Source organism: Oncorhynchus gorbuscha, linkage group LG03 (genome assembly GCF_021184085.1).
Source record: "Oncorhynchus gorbuscha isolate QuinsamMale2020 ecotype Even-year linkage group LG03, OgorEven_v1.0, whole genome shotgun sequence".
NCBI lineage: Eukaryota > Metazoa > Chordata > Actinopteri > Salmoniformes > Salmonidae > Oncorhynchus > Oncorhynchus gorbuscha.
Window position 1 is genome coordinate 64,465,530 of NC_060175.1, and position 23,686 is coordinate 64,489,215.

At 42.5% G+C, this 23,686-nt stretch overlaps 2 protein-coding genes across 5 annotated transcripts in view; one reads left to right on the forward strand and one right to left on the reverse strand.

Annotated features, from left to right (window-relative positions):
* Positions 1-13: 13 nt before the first annotated feature.
* cnbpa (CCHC-type zinc finger, nucleic acid binding protein a) lies at positions 14-4,201 on the reverse strand. Of its 2 annotated transcripts, none has more exons than XM_046343274.1 (5): positions 4,044-4,201; positions 2,408-2,522; positions 1,962-2,027; positions 1,445-1,643; positions 14-1,006 (listed from the first exon to the last, which is right to left on the reverse strand). In XM_046343274.1, exons 2-5 carry the CDS (start codon positions 2,517-2,519, stop codon positions 889-891), a joined length of 495 nt encoding a protein of 164 aa, XP_046199230.1. In that variant the 5' UTR covers positions 2,520-2,522; positions 4,044-4,201; the 3' UTR covers positions 14-888. The 2 variants fall into 2 exon arrangements, with proteins under 2 accessions (XP_046199230.1, XP_046199229.1); XM_046343273.1 differs by lacking the exon at positions 4,044-4,201 and adding an exon at positions 3,517-3,653.
* A 2,688-nt stretch (positions 4,202-6,889) lies between these two features.
* The window catches only part of raf1a (Raf-1 proto-oncogene, serine/threonine kinase a), a 42,070-nt gene continuing 25,273 nt past the window's right edge, over positions 6,890-23,686 (forward strand). The window contains exons 1-8 of one of the 3 annotated variants that reach the window (XM_046343275.1): positions 6,890-7,161; positions 7,391-7,424; positions 18,079-18,305; positions 18,710-18,822; positions 19,158-19,260; positions 19,357-19,514; positions 21,991-22,083; positions 23,468-23,621. In XM_046343275.1, coding sequence (XP_046199231.1) covers positions 18,105-18,305; positions 18,710-18,822; positions 19,158-19,260; positions 19,357-19,514; positions 21,991-22,083; positions 23,468-23,621 — 822 coding nt within the window. In that variant the 5' untranslated portion in view covers positions 6,890-7,161; positions 7,391-7,424; positions 18,079-18,104. The other 2 variants (XM_046343277.1, XM_046343276.1) reach the window with 2 other exon arrangements.

Sequence of the window (23,686 nt, forward strand, 5' to 3'; positions counted from 1 at the left end):
GTAAACAATCATCCTCCCTGTGCTCCTCCAGCTTTATTGATAGTTTAAAATTACATTTCTATGTTCTAGGACTTCAGTTGCATTTCCTTCCGACTTAAAAACTGAGTACAAGCAAATGGTATTTTTACAGTAGTCTAAGTGATATTGTACAAAAATAACATTTGATTTCTGTGAAAACATTCTCCACTCCCAAATAACTGCTAATTCTGATGATCTGACAACTGTGTTCTTGATGCACATTTTTCCTCCAAGGTAAAAGTTTCCAAAAATCATTTTTTGGGGGAAACGTCTACCTTGGACTATTTACCCATACTCCTTTGAATTGTAAACAATTATTATTTTTCTATTATAAAAGAACTTAAGATTCTTTCAAAACGGCTTTTGTCAATATAACACATCATTTATGTTATCGCCCGGCACTTAGCTGCTTGTAGGGCCCAGATGCAGATGGGTAACAGTTCACACCATATGACCCACGTCATATGTTCTTGGCCAACTCATATGTTATCCCGCTAAAACAAACCATACATGGAAGTTCAAGTTTCTTTTTACTCCCTTCTTACTGAGACTCACTTTCCACAAGCCCAGAGGTCCTCTAGATCTCATATATTTAGTCCCATTCATTCATCTCTGCTCACCAGTGGCTTGGAAAGGGGGATTCTTTAACAAAGCATTAAACATAACACTGCTACCAAACTAAACAAAATTTTTGTGTTGAATGCAGAAAGATATTTTTTTTACCCCTTTCTCAATATTACATGTCGAGAGGCTCACTGGCCCGGGACTAGCCTCGGTCAGCCAACCTTTGGCCGGTGAAGACGATTCAGAGAAAATAATACAACCAACCATCAATCAGAAAAAAATAGGAGGGGCAACAAAGGGCACTGATTATGCTGTGGCTTCAATGGTGCACTCTTTAGCAAGGTGGCCGGTGTTGCCGCACTTGTAGCAGTTCACCTCACTGGCTTTGCTGCACTGCACAGCCACATGGCCGATCTCGCCACACCTGGGGGAAGGGGAAACAGAATGTCAGTCGACCAAGCATAAGAGTTCATATTTGCACGGCTCTGGCGAACTAAACTGGAAATGGCTGCCAGGGCAATGGTTTTTGCTAACTATCAAAAAAGCGAAAGGCCCATATACACAGCACAGACATTTATAAATCTAGATACACAACACAGCACAACTACTTGAAAGCTTGCCAATTAGATGATACATGCCTATAACTAAAGACTACAGCAAAATCACTTGTCCCCAAAAGAAGGGGGTACCAGAGACTGCATGTCACTCCTGAGAAGACTTGTCGAAACGCGTTGCGTTTGTGCTTTCAGCAGTTGTTAGTGAAGTTTGCTATGTACATGGGAACATGCAAGCATGAGTCGGTACCATGTGTTTTCATTACCACATTTTTCCCGCAAAATACTTTCACCATGTGGTCACTCACCTGTAACATTTGACTTTATCGCAAAGTTTCTGGATGTGGCCAAAGCCTCCGCAGGAATAGCACTTCTGCTCATTGGCATGGTCGCAGTCGCGGGCCACGTGGCCAGCCTTGCCACAGCTGTAGCAACACTGCTCCCGCTCCTTCTTGGGCTCCTTGCAGTCACGGGAAATATGGCCGCTCCTGTGGCAGTTGTAGCAGGCTGAAGAGAAGAAAAGGAGCATTAAATATTTGTTCTCTACATGAAAGCAATTAACGACATGGCTATCAATAAGGCACATCTTCCAAACACCATTATTATTCAACCAACAAGAATGTGGCGTACAATGTTAATCGCAAATCCCATGTGTCCCCAGATCCTGACAGCAGGACCCAGTACATCGCGAGTCATGAGAAAGCCACAAATATTGCTCACTCCAAAGCTGAACAAGTCCAAACTAGAGCTACAAGTACAAATTTACAAAAACTCTGGTTTTGAAAACCATTAGCATGTACTTAAAGGGATCAAAAGTATTCTCACCATCCTCAGTCTGTTCACAGTCCCTGGCAATGTGACCTTGCTCTCCACAGCGATAGCAGAACAGATCTAGAAAAAAAGAAAGGTGACCAAGGTTTACGCTACACTCATCCGTTAAAAGAACACTGGCAACTTACGGAGGAGGAACATGCATCCTTTGGCTGCCATGTTAGCCAAGTTTGTTCTAGTGATTTAGTTCACAAGCACTTAGGTCACGAGAACAAAGTAATAGACACTATTAAGACAACCGTGCTTCATCGTTTGAATATCCCAGTGATAACGAAGTGATATGACTGAAAGCCCATGTTAACACTGAGGCTATTTCCCATTGGAGAAGACCTTTGTAAAAATTAAGGCAGTTGCTTAGAATTGGTCATTTAGCTCTCCGATTGACAAACCAGTCACACACAGTGCAGAATTTGAGAGTGTCCCAAAAACAAGAAATGTACCCTTTCCTCTTCCTCTGCCCCTGCCGCGGCCACGCCCTCCAGCTTCGGGGCAGTTCTTGATCCAATGCCCAGGACGGCCACATCGGAAGCACTCGCTACTGCTCATCTCCATAATCTGCAGAGAAAACAGAAATTGATGTTATTGGAAACTAAAAATCACACTAGTCATTTCAAAGGAGGCAGGAATGCTAAGGGCATGTTAGACAATTCAACACAGAGGCAAAGGTCAGGGTTGTCTAATAAAAGCTGGGTGGATCAATGGCTTGTTCCTGACTCAACCATGTGCTAGCCTGAGTAGTAAGTCCTGGTATCTGGCTAGCTGGTGGCTACTATTATAAAAATGTCTAAAAGAAGGATCGGTAAGCCACCTGTCACTATTTGCCTTGTAATGAGTTAGGCAAATGGTCTGCTGGTACGAGAGTACACATGATAAGCATAAATTCATTAGTCTCTGAAAATAATGAAAGTATGTTAATTCAGAGTCAATACCAGCTACATCTACCCTTGCCATGTTGTCCACATTCATACATTGATAAAGGCATGGACATCAGTTTCTCTGACCACTACTACATTACCCCCAAGACAAGTGTTTGCTGAAAGGAAGCACAAGCAGAAAGCCATGTATAAATGCAGTTACTGTAACTAGATAGATTACCTGATGGTAAATCCAGCTTCGAAATATGACTTCTTGTTTACAAGGTCGCTTGCGCAAATACAATTTCAGTAGTTAGCCACGTGCAGGATGTTATGAATATGCCAATAAGGGGGCAATGAATTAACATTTCGTGGTAGCTTCAATACCTACGGTGGTTTGGCCATGGCTACCTGCTAGACCAAGCTTACATGCGGGCATAAACTATTAACGTGCCTACCCTACAATACTATTGTAGCCAGCTAGGTAGTTAGATAGTAGTCTGGCTAACACAATAGTAACACATTAACGTTAGCTAGCTGCAGTAATGAAACATGTCACGCCTGGTCCGTTGATCGGCGAGGGTACCTAGCACACACACACACACCTGGTTATTAACTGCAAAACAAGGATTATTCTCCCTGAAATTTTAACATACCGAATTACTATTTAGACAGATCCATTAAATTGTATTTACCTTCGGTAAAAGCATGAATGGTGCATGAGGCTTTCTGGCCTTGTCACGTTGAGATAACAGCAGCTGCTGCTGGCTGAAGAAATACGCTATCACCACCTCTGCAGTTTTGAGTGTGGCACTAGGCCGCGTCGCAGCCATACAACATTAATCAAAATGGAAGTTATCAACCACATTCACAAATAATTCGTTTCAATAGTATATTGCTAGACACCTTAGTCGGACACATTTTAAACCAGGGAAAATACTCATTTTAATAGGGCTAATTTCCCGCGCATAACGAACCACATCGTAGTAGCTAGCTAGCCAACGACAACAACGTTAGGCCACAGATCCAGTAGAAAAGGCTAATGCTAACGTTACCCGCGTTGGCGGACATCACTCAGCAAGTAATTTCGCAATGAAAAACACATGATTTCGAATGTTTTTTTTATGGCGCTTCTAAGTTTGACACTTTAGCTAAGGTCGGAAATAATAACGTCAATATTTTTATAATTTAAATATCTCCGTGAAATATTTTTATTACTCACCTTCCTTAGCTAGCAACCTAGCTACGCGATTCTCTGCTGTTGACGCCTCCTCTCTCCGTTGCGCCACATGCGGTGTGAACACGAGTTTCTACAATGTGTCATTCACGTTATCCAGTCAAAGCTAACGCTGCACTTGGGCACGGTCTTTTTGCAGTACCAATGGCAAACGAGCGCATGTGGACACCGCCTTCCAGGAGTGGCGAATCACTGAGCAAGACAGAAATCATGTTCCGCCTTCCAGGGTGTCTCTCGTCTGTGTCAAATCTCAGATGATCTCATATTTCCATCTGTTGATGTTAATTCATTTACCATATATTTTACGTAGAATTAGCCTAAATACAATTATGGATCTTCATCTTTCCTCTTTGGGTTACATTCTAATAGCTTTCCATCTCCAAATATTCAGAATATAAGAGCGGTAGGTGTAGGATGCATCAGCGTTGAATGACTAACACCAGTCATCTCATGGACATGTAGGCAATCAATCAAATATAATTATTGAACATTGCCCAATGAGTGGTGGATAATTTTGATAGAAGGTTAAGGTTATATCAAGTTTACGAATATTAGTGTATGGGATAAATGGATGCAGACTGACCCATCCCTGTTCCACACAGAGGTTGCGTCATAGGTAGGTATTTTAGTACAGTGCTGATTAGTGAGAGACATTACACTGAATCGTGGAGGCTAAGCATTTCGGCTCACTGTGCCCTGAGCGCATGGTCAGATCAATAAGTGGGAAAGATGCAATCTTAAAGGGGCCTGTACTGTCATGCACATGGAAAGGATAGGTCAATTTCACTAGGGTGGTGTGGGATATTGAAACCCATAAAAGCATTGTCCATCTAGACTCTAGAGGGATTCTCTAAATTAAATTGCGTCATTTTGGTATAATGAATACCAGTGACTGGACACTTCTCCCTGACATAATGGTTTTCTGGTTTCCTCCCAACCCTGCAGCTGATTTTGCACTGATGATGAGACTGCATCCTAGTGGTTACCTTAAGATCATACAGTGATAAAGCCCTGCCCTCATCCTCTTAGGCTGCATGCAAAGTGTTTGCATTAGTATTAGTGGGATTTGTTGATGTCAGGATATGAATGAGGTAGGTGGAGATTTTTGGAATGGAGATTAAATCAAATATATGATCAGAAAATGGTGAGCATTTGACAGGAGAGAGATGATATATGCAGATAAAAAAGTTACGATGATCAAAGCATTTTTGACAAGGATGTCATCTGCCTTGTGTATTCAGTGTGTGCCCATCGCGTCAAGGAGAGCAGGCTGGTCTGTGCTCGTGAGGAAAGCAACATTGCTACACTGAACTAAAGCGGTCTGATCATTCTCCTCCTCAATTGGCCTTGGCGATAGAACTCTGCAGTCTTCAGTGTCATCATCTGTGGTTACCTCAGGGGACCTTCGGCTGGGGATCTGATCTTGATCACATGATCAATTGAGTAGTTGGTTTGAAGGTAAGATAAGATCCTAAGATCCGACTGCTTTATTTAACAGTGTACGCTTGTCCTTTGCTATGAGAAAGTAATCCATTTCATGATGAGAACATGTCTCAAATAGGATAAATGCAGAATTTTGAGATTCAATTTTAAATTGTTAGGCTACCAATATTTTTCTATTTCAAGTCACCAGGATTTTTAAATCCCCTGTAAAAAAAAATCGAATGGACAGGCCTAGTTTGATCACTATTTACACAGTTAAACTCAGTTAGTTAACCTGACAATTGACTCATCAGTTGACTCCTGGTACAAATACAAAATACATACAACCTTTAGAAAAATAGCCTAATGTAGGATGTCCACTGAATTAGTCTTTAGGTAGTGTCTTATTTTCACCAGATGATGGGGTGCTTGTTATTCTTTTTATGGATTTCTCATTCTGCAACTGATTAACAGCATATATTTTTATATCCAGTACCTTCAGAAAGTATTCATATCCTTTGACATATTCCACATTTTGTTGTGTTACAGCCTGAATTCAAAATTGATTAAATTTGTGTTTTTTTCTCACCCATCTACAAACAATATCAATAGGTTCCCTTCTTTGCGGGGCAGTGGAAAACTTCCCTGGTCTTTGTGGTTGAAACTGTGTTTGAAATTCACTGCTTGACTGAGGGACCTTACAGATAATTGTATGTGTGGAGTACAGAGATGAGATAGTCATTCAAAAATCATGTTAAACACTATTAATGCAAACAGAGTGAGTCCATGCAAGTTATTATGTGACTTGTTTAAGCACATTTTTACTCCTGAATTTATTTAGGCTTGCCATAACAAACATCATTCCACTTTGACATTATGGGTTATTGTGTCAATTGAATCCATTTAAATTCAGGCTGTAACACAACAACATGTGGAAAAAGTGAAGGAGTGTGAATACTTTCTGAAGACACTTCTGTATGGTCTACAAAAAGTATTGAATAATATCATTTCCTGCTTTTAATCTTAATTCAGCATACATTGCATAGATTCACAGATATTTGCAATTGAGCAATGTCATTTTTGTTTTGAAATGTTGATAGAATGGCTTATATTTCTGTGTAACAGGCCTACTTTTCAATCTCAACACTGTAATTGTATTCATCCTAAATGCCCCCACCTTTAGATAGCTAGGCTAAATGTTGTCTCGTTTGTGTGCTGCATGTCAGGCCCCAACCTGCATCACACGTTCATAGTGCAGTAATACCATGTGGTTGTTTTCTATTAGGCTATACCTCCACTTTTTGGACTTTGTTTTCTTTTCACCAGTTATTGACATAAAAAGTAAATATCAATGAGTGTCAGAGTGGGTGGGCTTAAATTTGTGTCCACATTATGGCGCAGTGAGTGTGTATGGCTGAAATTATTTTTATGACTGCAGGGTCCTGTTTCAATCACTGGCGTCAGGCAGGCGCACGACACGAACTCAAAAGTATTTCACCTTCTGCATATCGCCGTAAATATTGCGAACAACATAACTAGGCTACAACAACTTTTTGAGTTTTAATTTGCCATCAACCTAATAGAAGCTTACGGTTCTAGTATCCTTCACTTGTGACTTTGAGAAGGTGTCTCTGTTGGACCTGTAGGACCTAGGTTACAGTCATTTTTTTTCTCACTCAGCGTAAGTAATGGAAGAAAGACTAAATATATTTTTAGGGATTGGTTAAGTAACCTATCGGGTTTTCCTAGTTGGTGGACATTATTGCATACATGTGAATGTTTTGGTAGCTTACATTGATACATTGTTACTTTTTTTCCGGGCTCCACATTTTGGATTAATCATAATAACACGCTACTTTTTTCTCCCTGAATGCGTTGCGATGATGTCATCGACTCTACATTTCCTCCAGTTATGGCGGAGCTGAAGTTTTCTAACTTGTCGTGGTAAGTTTGCTCTGACAGTGCCATTAATTCTGCACAAAATTGGATTGCAACTGTCGTCTTTCTCCCGTTCCATTTCACTGCCAGTCTTGTTGGAGTCAGTAATTATTGTGATAGGAAAATGGTGATGTGTGAAGTTTCGGTTGCTGTTGGAGTTAGGATCGTACGGGAAATGGGCCTAGATGGGCTGTTGTCATATTTTATACAGCGTGGCATTGTTTATGCTACTTCAATCTAACAGTCTTTAGAGGAAATGTTGAGTTAACCTTGCAAATTATAGGACTGAGAATTCAGTCATTTCTACCACTATTCTCATCCACAAATGTATTGACTTATCTTGTGAAATGTATATAATACATTCTTTGTCTTATATTATCATTCTATAACACATTGAGATTTGTGTAGTATAGCCAGGTTACTTTATAGAACATGTTTAGTTATTGCATTGCATACATTTTCACACTGTAATGTAGTAAGTAGGCCTGTGAACCGATTGTTATAAATCTAAGGGAATTGTTATGCTTTCGGTGTTTGTTCAAGAACGTCAGCTCTGCGCAGTGTTGCGCAAAGGAGGGAACGGGCCAAAAATAATCTGTTACCGGATGACTACGCGAGCGTTGCAAAATAAATGTAGAAATCTATGTTGTTCAATTATTGCACCCACACTGCTCGCGCACGTCAACGAGCGTCTGCGTTGCCAAGGGCAAAAATAGAACTTTCTATTTCTGACACAGATTGGTTTATAGAAGCAGGTACCCACGTGCCATCTCCTCACTGGTTATACCCACGTGGGTGATTGAAAGACGAACTGTGTTGCTGGTCGGTGTAGTAATACTATGAAAGTTTAGATGCCGATCACCATATAAGTTCAAAGATGAAAAAGCCTGGAAGGAGGAGAGATGACAACTAGAAATGATTCGGTTCACCGTTTTATGCGTGGATTAATTGTCAGAGTAGAGGACCTTGTGCATTTTATGTAAAATAACAACTCAATTTTTATATCCCAGGACAAATTAGCTAGCAACAGCAAGCTAGCTAAATAGGACAAATTACCATAAATGTTTAATGCTTTTCGATCTGTTCCCAAATTAATATAATTCATTCAGAGTTTGTTTTGATATTTTAATCTACGTGTGGTGATCTCTTTTGGTGTAGGGGGACAAAATGAATGTATGCACGATGGCGCATGATGGCGAACGCGCACAGCTGGTTTGGGTTCCGTGTAAAATAGAAATCAGTATTTCTGATGCAGATCATCCTGCCTCTCCCATCTCCTCATTGGTTTATAGTAGCAGGTACCCACGTGCCATCTTGGTTATACCCACGTAGGTGACTGAATAGACGAAGGAGGTCAGTGGCGGTAATGCACTTAATTTATGAAAGTTGCCAATTGCAATATAAAGTCAAGAGAAGAAAACCCTGGAAGGAAGAGAGATGACTAGAAACGATTTGGTTGAATGTTTTATGTGTGGATTAATTGGTGGAGTAGAGGACCTTGTGCTTTTCAGGTGAGATAACAATTCAATGTTTATATCCCAGGACAAATTAGCTAGCAAGTTCAAGCTAACTTGCTAAATTGCCATAAATGTTTAATGCTTTTTGACCTGTCCCCAAATTAATATAATTGGTTCAGAGTTTGTTTTGATACTTTAACCTGCGTGTCGTGATCGCGTTTGGTGTGGAGGGACAAAATACACTTATGCACGATGGCACACGCGTGCAGCCGGTTTGGGTTCCGTGTTAGGCTTGTGTCCTTTCACTAAACATTCCACCAATGTGTATGTGTTCACTAGATGACTGACAGGGGGTGCTATTCTGAAGTCACTGTCTGCCATATTGATATTCCTGATAAGGAAAAGCTTCTATAATAATTAATGGGAATTTACAGTATCAATGTAAAAAAAAATACATGCATTTAATTATTTTATTTTTTGTAGTAGGGACTGCAACATAAGAACTCTATTAAAAATGTCAATGTTTTTACATTTTTATTGGCTTCTGTTCAGTTCATACAATTCTATGTATTGTTTTTTTTTAAGTATGCATTAGAGTGTCTGTAATATGATTTATCTTCCAAAACCTGTAGCTGTTGAAATTAAAGCAACACAATGTTGATTACTATAATGTAAAGCTGGAGAAGCTAATGCATCCCATAATAATGTTTTTAATATTGCTGACCAATTAAAAGATCAATCTGTTGTACAGTTACTTCCACTTGAAGCCAGTCAAAAGAAATTGCAATAGTCAAGATCAATACATTTCTCTTAGTACAATAAACCTAGGAACTCTCTTACAACAATAGATTGCAGTCAGAGTGCAGTATGACTGCAGTACACTGTAGGGTAACTGCAGTTAGAGTGCAGTATAACTGCAGTATGCTGCAAATACTGCGTCCCAAATAACACTGTTTTTTATTGCAGTAATTTTGCAATATTTCTGCAGTAGTAACCTCAGTCTGCAGATAGACATTATTGAGCTAAAAGCTTAACGCGCTGCATGTCCCGCTCCCATTTACTCATTGTTTTTTTGCGAGCATACTAACCTACGTGGGTGATTGAGAGATGAACGAGGTCCACAAACTAGTCCAGTTGGTGGCGGTAATGCTAATGCACCTTTAAAATTGGTCTACAACCACCATATAAAATCCACAGAAGAGCAAGAAGAAAGATGAACGAGGATAGATGAATCAAAGAAAACAAACTAAAACCTAAAGTAGTTTAATTGTCGGGGTAGAGAACACACAATTTTGTATGACTCAGAATTTGTTTAAATTCGAAGAAGATCCATCTAAAAAAAGGAACATACCCACTGGGCACATGCTGGTTGAATCTATGTTGTTTCTATATAACCTTAATGAAATTACATTGAACCAATGTGGAATAGACGTTGAATTGACGTCTGTGCCCAGTGGGTATGCATTTCAGGTAAAATAACAACCCAATGTTTATCTCCCAGGACAAGTTAGCTAGTAACACCAAGCTAGCTAAATGTCCATGACCGTTTTCATGTGTGTTTCAACCTGTCCCCAAATTAATATTGTTGGTTCACAGTTGGTTTTGGTATTTTAACCTCCATCGCGCACGCATGTTGATTTTGTCCATCCACACCAGATGCGATCATGACACACAGGTTAAAATGCACAGATTAAAAGGCAAACCTAGTTCGTTTTTAGTTATTAATTAAAGATAACTATCTCATCCTTTATCTTTCAAGCATCCATGTGGGTTTGTATCTTCCTGATACCCAATAACTTGCAGCGTGTGGAGCGTCTCAAATGGAACCAAATTCTATTTTAGCGCTTGGCTATACAGACGCTTATTCACATGTGCGATCTGCGTCAGTGAAATGATTGAATAACATGTATGTGTACAGTTATTTTGCAACGCTCGCGCACACAACGTGGCTGGTGAGGCTTGCATGTTAGGTTTACTTTCGCGGGAATAGAAATTGTGGTGGTGCATTGTATAACTTGTTGCTTCTGAACTGCATTTTGCCTAGCCATGCATATTGAAAACAATATTTCACCTTTATTCAACCAGTTAAGCTAGTTCAGAACAAGTTTTAATTTACAACTGCAACCTGGCCAAGATAAAGCAAAGCAAAGCAGTGCGACAGAAACAACAACACGAGTTACACATGGAATAAACAAGCATACAGTCAATAACACAATGGAGAAAAAAAAGGTCTATATACAGTGTGTGCAGATGGCATGAGGAGGTAAGGCAATAAATAGGCCATAGTAGCAAAGTAATTACAATTTAGCAGATTAACACTGGAGTGATAGATGAGCAGATGTTGATGGTGTGTAAGTAGTGATACTGGTGTGCAAAAGAGCAGTAAAGTAAATAAAAACAATATGAGGGATGGCAGCAGAGAACTGGAAGGTCACTGGCAGCAAAGAACTGGAAGGAAAGGCAGGCAAAGGAGGTTTTGGGGATGACCAGTGAGATATACCTGCTGGAGTGCGTGCTACGGGTGGGTGTTGTTATCGTGACCAGTGAGCTGAGATAAGGCAGAGCTTTACCGAGCATAGACTTATAGATGACCTGGAGCCAGTGGATCTGGTGATGAATATGTAGCGAGGGCCAGCCGACTAGAGCATACAGGTCGCAGTGGTGGGTAGTATAAGGCGCTTTGGTAACAAAACAGATGGCACTTCTTAGTGAGTCCAATAAATAAACACAATCTTTGTCACAATTTGTCTTTGTAGTGCTGGATGACGCTAGACTGGCTAACACCTAACATTTAAAGTCTGATGTTGTTGGCACAGTGCGTTGACAAGGAAGGAGGCTGTGGTTGACTCTCTTTTGTGTCTTTCTCACTCAAACACCAACAAGCACAGCCAAACACAGTCCCCGAGCAATCCCAATAACGAGGTCTCAACCCCTGAGGATTTTTGTTGTTGTTCAAAGAACCAATCAAACCTGTTGCACAATTTCTGAGTGAATATTGCATTAACTAGTGGCCTCCTTTCCAGACCAGTGTGGTCACAGCTCGCCCTGCACTGTGGGTCATGTCAGCTAGGCTAGGATGACACTGCATTGTCTGCATGAAGGCAGCTAGAGGAGTATCAATGTCCATTTCTCTAACAAGTGCGATTGCTCCTGCCCCAGTGACAAAGCCTGCTTATGGCAGGGACTGGAAAAATTATATTTCATTGGCATTCGTTGCTGGTCCACTCACTTCCTACCCTGTACATTTTGAACACAACTCCAACTGAGGTATGGTGGTCTCACCGGCTATGGTCGTGTACCTGTTGAGTAGGCCCTTGGTTTTGTGTTGTGACCTGTGAACCTGTGGGGTTAAAGTTTACAACAGTAGTCAATCATCTCTGTCATGTCAACTGTTCTTTGTTTAAGTTGTTTCTCTTGTGTCCACACGACCAGAGACAGTATTTACATTTCTTGTGTTTATGTGTGCTGCTGCATTTGTATTGAAAACAAGATCGAAGCAGGTGCATATTTGTAGTCAAATGGGCCAAAGGGCTTGTTGTTGCAATTTGATGAGATCTATCAACTAGAAAGTGCTCTTGTTTTCAGATAATTATTGATTGCAATGAGGATTATTTACCACCGCAGACAGATTCACTCAGCCAGCTGTATAAGGTAATAAGCAAACGGGAAACCACTCACCCAGGTGCGGCGCCCCTAGTGGCCGTAGACTTTAATGCAGGGAAACATATCAGTTCTTCCAAATCTCTATCCACATGTTAAATGTGCAACCAGAGGGAAAACATTTTTCGATCACCTGTACTCCACACACAGAGATGCGTACAGAGCTCGCCCTCCATTTGGTAAATCCGACCACCACTCTATCCTCTTGATTCCTGCGTACAAGCAAACATGAAAGCAATAAGCACCAGTGACTCGGGTCTATAAAAAAATGGTCAGATGAAGCAGATGCTAAACTACAGGACTGTTTTGCTATCACAGACTGGAACATGTTCCGGGATTCTTCCGATGCCATTGAGGAATACACCACATCAGTCACTGGTTTATCAATAAGTGCATTGAGGACGTCATCCCCACAGTGACTGTACGTACATACCCCAACCAGAAGCCATGGATTACAGGCAACATTCACACTGAGCTAAAGGGTAGAGCTGCCGCTTTCAAGGTGCGGAACTCTAACCCGGAAGCTTACAAGAAATCCCGCTATGCCCTGCGATAAACCATCAAACAGGCAAAGTGTCAATACAGGGCTAAGATTGAATCATACTACACCGGCTCCGACGCTCATCGGCTGTGGCAGGGCTTGCAAACTATTACAGACTACAAAGGGAAGCACAGCCGCGAGCTGCCCAGTGACACGAGCCTACCAGACGAGCTAAATCATTTCTATGCTCGCTTCGAGGCAAGCAACACTGAGGCCTGCATGAGAGCATCAGCTGTTCTGGACGACTGTGTGATCACGCTCTCCGTAGCCGACGTGAGTAACACGTTTAAACAGGTCAACATTCACAAGGCTGCGGGGGCAGATGGATTACCAGGACGTGTGCTCCGGGCATGTGCTGACCAACTGGCAGGTGTCTTCACTGACATTTTCAACATGTCCCTGATCTGTAATACCAACATGCCTCAAGCAGACCACCATAGTCCCTGTGCCCAAGAACACAAAGGCAACCTGCCTAAATGACTACAGACCCACGTGGCACTCACGTCCGTAGCCATGAAGTGCCCTGAAAGGCTCATAATGGCTAACCTCAACACCATTATCCCAGAAACCCTAGACCCAATCCAACTTGCATACCGCCCCAACAGATCCACAGATGATGCAATCTCTATTGCACTCCACACTGCCCTTTCCCACCTGGACAAAAGAAACACCTATGTGAGAAAGCTATTCATTGACTACAGCTCAGCGTTCAACATCATAGTACCCTCAAAGCTCATCACTAAGTTAAGGATCCTGGGACTAAACACCTCCCTCTGCAACTGGATCCTGGACATTTCTGGCGGGCCGCTCCCAGGTGGGGAGGGTAGGTAGCAACACATCTGCCATGCTGATCCTCAACACTGGAGCTGCCCAGGGTTGCGTGCTCAGTCCCCTCCTGTACTCCCTGTTCACCCACGACTGCATGGCCAGGCACGACTCCAACACCATCATTAAGTTTGCTGACGACACAGCATCACTGACCATGACGAGACAGCCTATAGGGAGGAGGTCAGAGAACTGGCTGGGTGGTGCCAGAATAACAACCTATCCCTCAAAGATCAAGGAGATGATTGTGGACTACAGGAAAAGGAGCACCGAGCACGCCCCCATTCTCATCGACGGGGCTGTAGTGGAGCAGGTTGAGAGCTTCAATTCAATTCAACAAACTAGAATGGTCCGAACACACCAAGACAATCATGAAGCAGGCCCGACAAAGCCTATTCCCCCTCAGGAAACTAAAAAGATTTGGCATGGGTCCTGAGATCCTCAAAAGGTTCTACAGCTGCAACATTGAGAGCATCCTGACCGGTTGCATCACTGTCTGGTACGGCAATTGCTCGGCTTCCGACCGCAAGGCACTTCAGAGGGTAGAGCGTCTGGCCCAGTACATCACTGGGGCAAAGCTGCCTGCCATCCAGGACCTCTACACCAGGCGGTGTCAGAGGAAGGCCCTGAAAATTGTCAAAGACCCCAGCCACCCCAGTCATAGACTGTTCTCTCTACTACCGCATGGCAAGCGGTACCGGAGTGCCAAGTCTAGGACAAAAAGGCTTCTCAACAGTTTTTACCCCCAAGCCATAAGACTCCTGAACAGGTAACCAAATGGTTACCCAGACTATTTGCACTGTGTCCCCCCCCCAACCCCTCTTTTACACTGCTGCTACTCTCTGTTCATCTTATATGCATAGTCACTTTAACTATACTTTCATGTACATACTACCTAAATTGGTCCGACCAACCAGTGCTCCCGCACATTGGCTAACCAGGCTATCTGCATTGTGTCCCACCCGCCAACCCCTCTTTTTACGCTACTGCTACTCTCTGTTCAATATATATGCATAGTCACTTGAACCATATCCACATGTACATACTACCTCAATAAGCCTGACTAACCGGTGTCTGTATATAGCCTTGCTACTCTTTTTTTCAAATGTATTTTTACTGTTGTTTTATTTCTTTACTTACCTACACACATACACATACATTTTTTTCCCTCCACACTATTGGTTAGAGCCTGTAAGTAAGCATTTCACTGTAAGGTCTACACCTGTTGTATTCGGCACACGTGACAAATAAACTTTGATTTGACACAAATATGCTATTTGAAGCGTTTCTTTCCAAAATGCCATATATCCATTTTCAGATAGGTTGGTAAATTAGTTTTTATTGTTTTTTATTTTCACTATCCAATCATGGCAACGGAATTGTTCAGAAATATATATATTTGTTCAAAATGTATTTTTATGAATCAATACAGTAATATGAGATCTGTATGTAAAACATTTACATTGGACATTTTAGTCATTTAGCACATGCTCCTATCCAGACCGACTTACAGTTTGTGCATTCATCTTAAGATAGCTAGATGAGACATCCACATATCACAGTCAAATATACAGTATAAAAACATTCCATTCCAGCTAAACAATGAATATATAGCGTTTGCCCCCCCCCAAATATTTTTGATACACTCCTAAAATCTGGCAATCAAAAATCTGAGAACAGTAATACAGTTGAAGTTGAAAGTTAACATACACTTAGGTTGGAGTCATTAAAACTCGTTTTTCAACCACTCCACAAATTTCGTGTTAACAAACTATAGCTTTTGCAAGTTGTGCATGACACAAGTAATTTTTCCAACAATTGTTTTCAGACAGATTATTTCACTTATAATTCACTGTATCACAATTCCAGTGGGTCAGAAGTTTACATACACTAAGTTGACTGTGCCTTTAAACAGTTTGGAAAATTCCAGAAAATGACTTCCGAAGTTGTGGCAAAATGGCTTAAGGACAACAAAGTCAAGGTATTGGAGTTGCCAACACAAAGCTCTGACCTCAATCCTGTAGAAAATCTGTGAGCAGACCTGAAAAAGTGTGTGCGAGCAGGGAGGCCTACAAACCTGACTCAGTTACACCAGCTCTGTCAGGAGGAATGGGCCAAATTTCACCCAACTTATTGTGTGTGGGAAGCTTGTGGTAGGCTACCTGAAGCATTTGACTCAAGTTAAACAATTTAAAGGCAATGCTACCAAATATGAATGAAGTGTATTGTGGCGAACAGCAGGTCAGCCACCAGCAGGAGACTCGTCGAGGACTGGTAACAGATGGGGAACACATCACGAGGTTGATGGCTCCATCTGCTGGACATGCCAGGTCTCGACGGGCTCTCCTAACCCCAAGAAATGCAAGCTAGGGTTCGAGGAGGTGGAGTACCTGGGGTATTTGATCGGGCGGGGGAACGTCAAGCCCCAGGAGAGGAAGGTTCAAGCTGTGCGTGACTGGTCCGTTCCACGCACCAAGACACAGGTCAAGTCCTTCCTGGGACTGGCAGGATACTATAGCCGGTTTATCCCCAACTTTGCTGCTATAGCTCACCGATATAACCAGGGCCCGCCTCCCGAAAACAGCGAAATGGACGGACGAGACAGAAGCGCTGTGCTCCTATCCGATTCTGATAACACCTGATTTCCAGGCGGTCCAGACGGTCCAGACGGATGCATGTGATACGGGACTAGGGGCTGTTCTGTCCCGGGTACACGAGGGGGAGGAGCACCCCATCATGTACATCAGTCGAAAGCTGATGCCTAGGGAAAAGAAATGGCCGGGAAGTGGGCGCTAGACACTCTCAAGTATTACCTGCTAGGTCCCCACTTCACCCTGGTCACGGACCATGCTCCCCTGGTCTGGCTGGCCCGGGGGAAAGGACATGAACGATCAGGTCACCAGGTGGTTCTTGTCCCTTCAACACTTCTCTTTTTCAGTTGTGCACAGGTCAGGGGCGAAGCATGGAAACACGGATGCCCTATCGAGAAGGGAGACTTATGACAGTCCACTCCCCGACAGAGCTAAGGGGGGGTTGTGTGGCATACAGAAGTTCAGCCACCAGGGGGAGACTCGTCGAGGCCTGGTGACAGATGGGGTATACATCACGTGGTGATGGCTCCATCTGCTGGACGTGCCAAGTCTCGATAGGCTCTCCAGCCAGGACTAATTGGGTCTGATTGGGAGCTGGTGAGTAATCAAGGACGGATTGCTCACCAGCTGTGCAAGGCCCATAAAGCTGCCAGAAGGGCAGCACACAGGGGAGGAATGGGGGGGAGGAGTGTAAGTGATGTGTTATTGTTAACGGTTGCAGAGGTAATAAGAGGGAGTTCAGTTTTGTGCCCGACAGGGAACATCCAGACCCGGAATCCCAGAAGACAGCATCCCGGAGAGGATCTCATAGGGGAGACATATCCTTTTCTTTTTGATATTTTATTCAAATAAACACCCTTGAAACTGAGCTTATTCTTCTCTGTCCGTGTCTGATCTGGTTAAACGTCTTGACCAAATCCCCTGGTCTGCCACAGTATGTCAAGTTCTGACCCACTGGAAATGTGATGAAAGAAATAAAAGCTGAAAGAAATAATTCTCTCTACTATTCTGACATTTCACATTCTTAAAATACATTTGTGATCCTAACTGACCTAAGACGGGGACTTTTCACTCTGATTAAATGTCAGCAATTGTGAAAAACTGAGTTTAAATGTATTTGGCTCAGGTGTATGTAAACTTCCGACTTCAACTGTATGTTACACACACATGAAGCGTTCATTTTTGGTGAAAAACCCCCACAAATTATAGCATTTTGGAAATAAACTCTTAATTTGTGCTTTGATTTTGAATCTTTGCAGGTGCTTTGTTTTGTGTGTGTTGATATGTAGCAGATGTGCTGGTGAACCACGCTTGCATGATGAGTAACCTTGCCTTAAGGTTTGCATTTGCTACCTGAGCTAATTATAGGGAGGAGACTCAATTCCGAAATATTCAAACCCATTCGGTTATAAATATATCGATTTTTGTCACAAAACACATTTTCTCACCCAACATGTAACCTCACACAACTTTACTTGCTCTAAACAGAGTCATCCAGTGTCATGTGTAGAAACCTTGCCTAGTTCACTGTCTACTGACATGGCTGACCTCTCTAGTGTAGCCTGATATTTCTCTTGTGTCCCCAGAGCCCTGAGAGCACTCGTGTTTGCTGATGGAGCACCTCCAGGGAGCGTGGAAGACCCTTAGCAACGGCTTTGGAATGAAGGACTCTGTGTTCGAGGGCCCCTGCCTCTCCCCCACCATGGTTCAGGGCTTTCCCTACCAGCGCCGCTCCTCAGACGACAGCAAGATCCCCGACTCTAAGACCAGCAGCACCATCCGAGTTTACCTCCCCAACCAGCAGCGCACCGTGGTGAGTCTAATAGAATAATAATATTAATGTTGTAACTAACAGTACATTTCATTTGAAGAGCCTTGCAAAACACCCAAAGACACTGGACACATGGAGACACAATGAAAACAGTAGTTCAGAGGACAGGGAGTGAGTGGGATTACTGAAACAACAACAACAACAACACACTGTTGTACTGCTGTTGTTTTGAGTTAGTGCTTAATTAACTGAGTCACCTAAGTGTGGCAGTTTATTGGTGGAAAATTGCTGCCTAAATTGATTGTCACCATCATACAGAGACACAGACCATTATCCCAAATCATCCCATTATCCCAAAATATAATGTATTATGCACATGTTTGTGTTTTAACTAGTCACATGAAGTGCTGTTGTTGTTGTTAAGTGTGTTTGTTGTGGTCCCCCAGGTGAACGTGAGGCCAGGTATGACCCTGCACAGCTGCCTGATCAAAGCGCTGAAGGTGCGGGGTCTGCAGCCGGAGTGCTGTGCTGTCTTCAGACTGCACCCAGGACAGAGGAGGTATGCACTAGGCACTGGAGAGGGAGATCAGAGTGGTGTCACTGGCTCTCTCCACAGTGTCAGTGACAGTTATCCCTAACCACTGACACAGGGTCAGATATTATTTCACCCGCCTAATATTTAAAGCTAGGATTGAGAGTGGGACAATCTGATCCTAGATCTGTGGTTAGGGGAAACTTATACCATCAACCATGTAGTTAAACTTTTCTGCAAAAAGCTTTCTACAGCTATTCCACCTTTCAGCTTAAGACGTATTGAATGACCTTTTCTTGTCTTGGTCTGTAGTCTCCAGTAGGTGTTACCTTACTAAATGTGTCATGTCCCTTTTCTAACAGTAAAAAGTCACGTATGGATTGGACTACCGACTCTACCTCACTAATTGGGGAAGAACTGCTGGTGGAAGTGTTAGATCATGTCCCCTTGACGACGCACAACTTTGTAAGTAGCCCATACATCATTTTACACCATCCAGCCAGGCCGTTACTATTGACTGGAAAATAAATAAGTACTTAATTCTCCTCTTTTAACTTTCAGGTTCGGAAAACATTTCTTAAGTTGGCCTTCTGCGATATATGCCAGAAGTTCCTTTTGAACGGCTTCCGTTGCCAAACATGCGGCTACAAATTCCATGAGCATTGCAGCACCAAAGTGCCCACGATGTGTGTGGATTGGAGCAACATCAGACAGCTCCTGTAAGTCTCCTCTCCTCTCTACTGTGCAGAGCAAAACAAAAAGTCTGCCAACACCCAACTGTTTGTATTGAATAGCCAGAACACTTACAAAACAATATGAATGTTAAGTACAACTATATATCGATCGGTGAATATAGGATGCTATGAACATTCTAGCATAGGGGATAAATTAATGTACTGCTCTCACAGTCTGCATTGTTGATAGCTATTCAGAACAAATAGATACAAATGACATGTTCTACAAAGGAAACCTCCAATTGATGAGAACAGTGTTGTCAGGATAAAGTGTAACCTCTGTTGATATGGTTTATGTAGTAGAGTAGTTTATAGGGACCCAGTTTTGCTTACAGGCACTGGAAATAGAGAATTGTTTTGCATACAGGCACTGGAAAAAGAGAATAGTTTTGCATACAGGCACTGGAAATAGAGAATTGTTTTGCATACAGGCACTGGAAATAGAGAATTGTTTTGCATACAGGCACTGGAAATAGAGAATTGTTTTGCATACAGGCACTGGAAAAAGAGAATTGTTTTGCATACAGGCACTGGAAAAAGAGAATTGTTTTGCATACAGGCACTGGAAATAGAGAATTGTTTTGCATACAGGCACTGGAAAAAGAGAATTGTTTTGCATACAGGCACTGGAAATAGAGAATTGTTTTGCATACAGGCACTGGAAATAGAGAATTGTTTTGCATACAGGCACTGGAAATAGAGAATTGTTTTGCATGCAGGTTTTAGAACTCCATATTTCAACAGTAAGCATGTATAGATGGCTATCACTGGCAATGAAGGAATACATGGCTCATTTTATCTGGCAACCTTCCATGGTCCTTTCTTTATCCTGAAGTATTTTAACAGATCTACAGTTGAAGTCGGAAGTATACATACACTTAGGTTGGAGTCATTAAAACTAGTTTTCCAACCACTCCACAAAATTTCTTGTTAACGAACTATAGTTTTGGCAAATGTACTTTGTGCGTGACACAAGTAAATTTTCCAACAATTGTTTACAGACAGATTTATACTTCACTTATACTTCACTGTATCACAATTCCAGTGGGTCAGAAGTTTACATACACTAAGTTGGCTGTGCCTTTAAACGGCTTGGAAAATTCCAGAAAATGATGTCATGGCTTTAGCAGCTTCTGATAGGCTAATTGACATAATTTGAGTCAATTGGAGGTGTACTTATGGATGTATTTCAAGGCCTACCTTCAAACTCAGTGCCTCTTTGCTTGACATCATGGGAAAATCAAAAGAAATCAGCCAAGACCTCAGAAAATAAATTGTAGACCTCCACAAATCTGGTTCATCTATGGGAGCAATTTCCAAACGCCTGAAGGTACTACGTTCATCTGTACAAACAATAATATGCAAGTATAAACACCATGGGGCCACGCAGCCGTCATACCGCTCAGGAAGGAGACGAGTTCTGTCTCCTAGAGATTAACATACTTTGGTGCGAAAAGTGCAAATCAATCCCAGAACAACAGCAAAGGACCTTGTGAAGATGCTGGAGGAAACGGATACAAAGGTATCTATATCCACAGTAAAACAAGTCCTATATCGACATAACCTGAAAGGCCGCTCAGCAAGGAAGTGCACATGGGGACAAAGATTGTACTTTTTGGAGAAATGTCCTCTGGTCTGATGAAACAAAAATAGAACTGTTTGGCCATAATGACCATCATTATGTTTGGAGGAAAAAGGGGGAGGCCTGCAAGCCGAAGAACACCATCCCAACCGTGAAGCACGTGGGAGACAGCATCATGTTGTGAGGGTGCTTTGCTGCAGGAGGACTGGTGGACTTCACAAAATAGATGGCATCATGAGGGGGGAAATTGTGTGGATATACTGAAGCAACATCTCAAGACATCAGTCAGGAACTTAAAGCGTGGTCTCAAATGGACAATAACCCCTAGCATACTTCCAAAGTTGTGGCAAAATGGCTTAAGGACAACAAAGTCAAGGTATTGGAGTGACCATCACAAAGCCTTGACCTAAATCCCATAGAAAATCTGTGGGCAGAACTGAAAAAGCATGTGCGAGCAAGGAGGCCTTACAATCCTGAGTCAGTTACAACAGCTCTGTCGGGAGGAATGGGCCAAAATTCAGCCAACTTATTGAGGGAAGCTTGTGGAAGGCTACCACTGACACGTTTGACCCAAGTTAAAACATTTAAAGGCAATGCTACCAAATACTAATTTAGTGTATGTAAACTTCTGACCCTCTGAGGGTGTGATCAAAGAAATAAAATCTGAAATAAATCATTCTCTCTACTATTATTCTGACATTAAACATTCTTAAGATAAAGTGGTGATCCTACCTGACCTAAGACAGGGAATTTTTACTCTGAATAAATGTCAGGAATTGTGAAAAACTGTGTTTAAATGTATTTGGCTCAGGTGTGTGTAAACTTCCGACTTCAACTGTTTCTCTCTGTCTCTGTCTCTCTTGTTCTCTCTCTCTCTAGGTTGTTCCCTACACCAGGTGAAAGTGGGGGTCCATCTCTTCCTCCTCTTACATCTCGACGAATGAGAGAATCACTATCCCGATTCCCTAGCAGGTACGGCCACACCTCCTGTTCCTGACCTATCACCTCTGATCCCTGAGTGATATTGTCCCCATGGACCACTTTCACCATGACACTGTGAGCAAGGTTAACTCCAGGCAGCAATACAAGCATCAGCAATTAGACAACTACAGACGTTCAGTAAAAGTCTTCCTATTGACTTACTATTTAACATCGACTAAGGGTTGCATGTGGTTGTCATTTATTTAACTACAGTAAGTTGAGGTAAGTACTTTGGCTCTTGGAGTTAATGGTGGTCAAATGCTAAGGGTTCTTAGGTTGTCATGCTTGACTGGCCCTCAGCTGATGCAGCTGTAAGTTGTAAAGCACCTTAACTTGTGCCTCAAACTGAATTAAAGCCTGTTTTTGATTACGTCTCCAGCTTTATGAAGCTTTCCCTGTCCAGGGGGCTGATGTAACCAGAGGCGTGAAAAGAGCCCGTGGTTTCAGAAGCATTTAAAACCGTTTAAAAAGCACTCCGATCGCCAAAGTAGCTCACACACAGTATCAAGTTGTTCTTTGCAGAACAATCTAAATTGCTCTTTCGAAACAAATTTCTGTTTTGGCCAAAAAAGGGGATTATTTCTCAGAGTGCTTTACACGATAAGAAGTGTGGTGTAATACAGTAATAAGCGCTGTTGTGGTACATCACTCACATGGGGTGCCACTTTCACCAGCAACCGACAATACAGTACAAGAGACTGTCTGGCAGAAGTGTACCAGGGTGAGTCTGGCAGAAATGACGCAACATGGCAGAAATGAAAGTGACAAGCTGCCATCCACCACAACCCTGTGAGACTAATTTGAAGAAGCCTAGTGGTTAGATTGTTGGACTAGTAACCGGAAGGTTGCGAGTTCAAACCCCCGAGCTGACAAGGTACAAATCTGTCGTTCTGCCCCTGAACAGGCAGTTAACCCACTGTTCCCAGGCCGTCATTGAAAATAAGAATGTGTTCTTAACTGACTTGCCTGGTAAAATAAATAAAATAAAAAAAGTTTCCGAATGTTCTTGTGTGAAGTTTTCCCTAACAAGAACTGAGGGTGTATGTAGAATGTGTAAGCATCCGCAGAGCACCTCAATGGCATCTGTCTGAGAACTATCTAAGACTTACAAAAACAACAATAGTAATTATTCAATCATAATAATAATAATACTATTTTAATCTTTTGATAATCCCCAAAATTGTCATGGCAAGTGATAGACTAGTGTCCTGTCCAGGGGGCCCTGTGATATACTAGCTTCCCTGTCCAGGGGGTGTACTTAACTACATCTGCCTCACAATACTGAAACAGGAGATGCTCATAGGAGCCGTACCGGCTCGCACAAGGTGGTATCCCAACTTCTAAGCCTGATGTTCCCCCTGTGTTCACCCCCTAGCTCTCTGCACCGCTACTCAACCCCTCACGCCTTCAACTACACTGCCCCCTACCCACCCACAGGGATCACTCTGTCCCAGAGGCAGCGATCCACCTCCACGCCCAACGTCCACATGGTCAGCACCACCCTGCCTGTCGACAGCAGCATGATTGAGGTAACAACACACCACGGGGGCCCCCAGGGGACTCCTGGATGTCCAGGCAACAATTCTGAAAATAA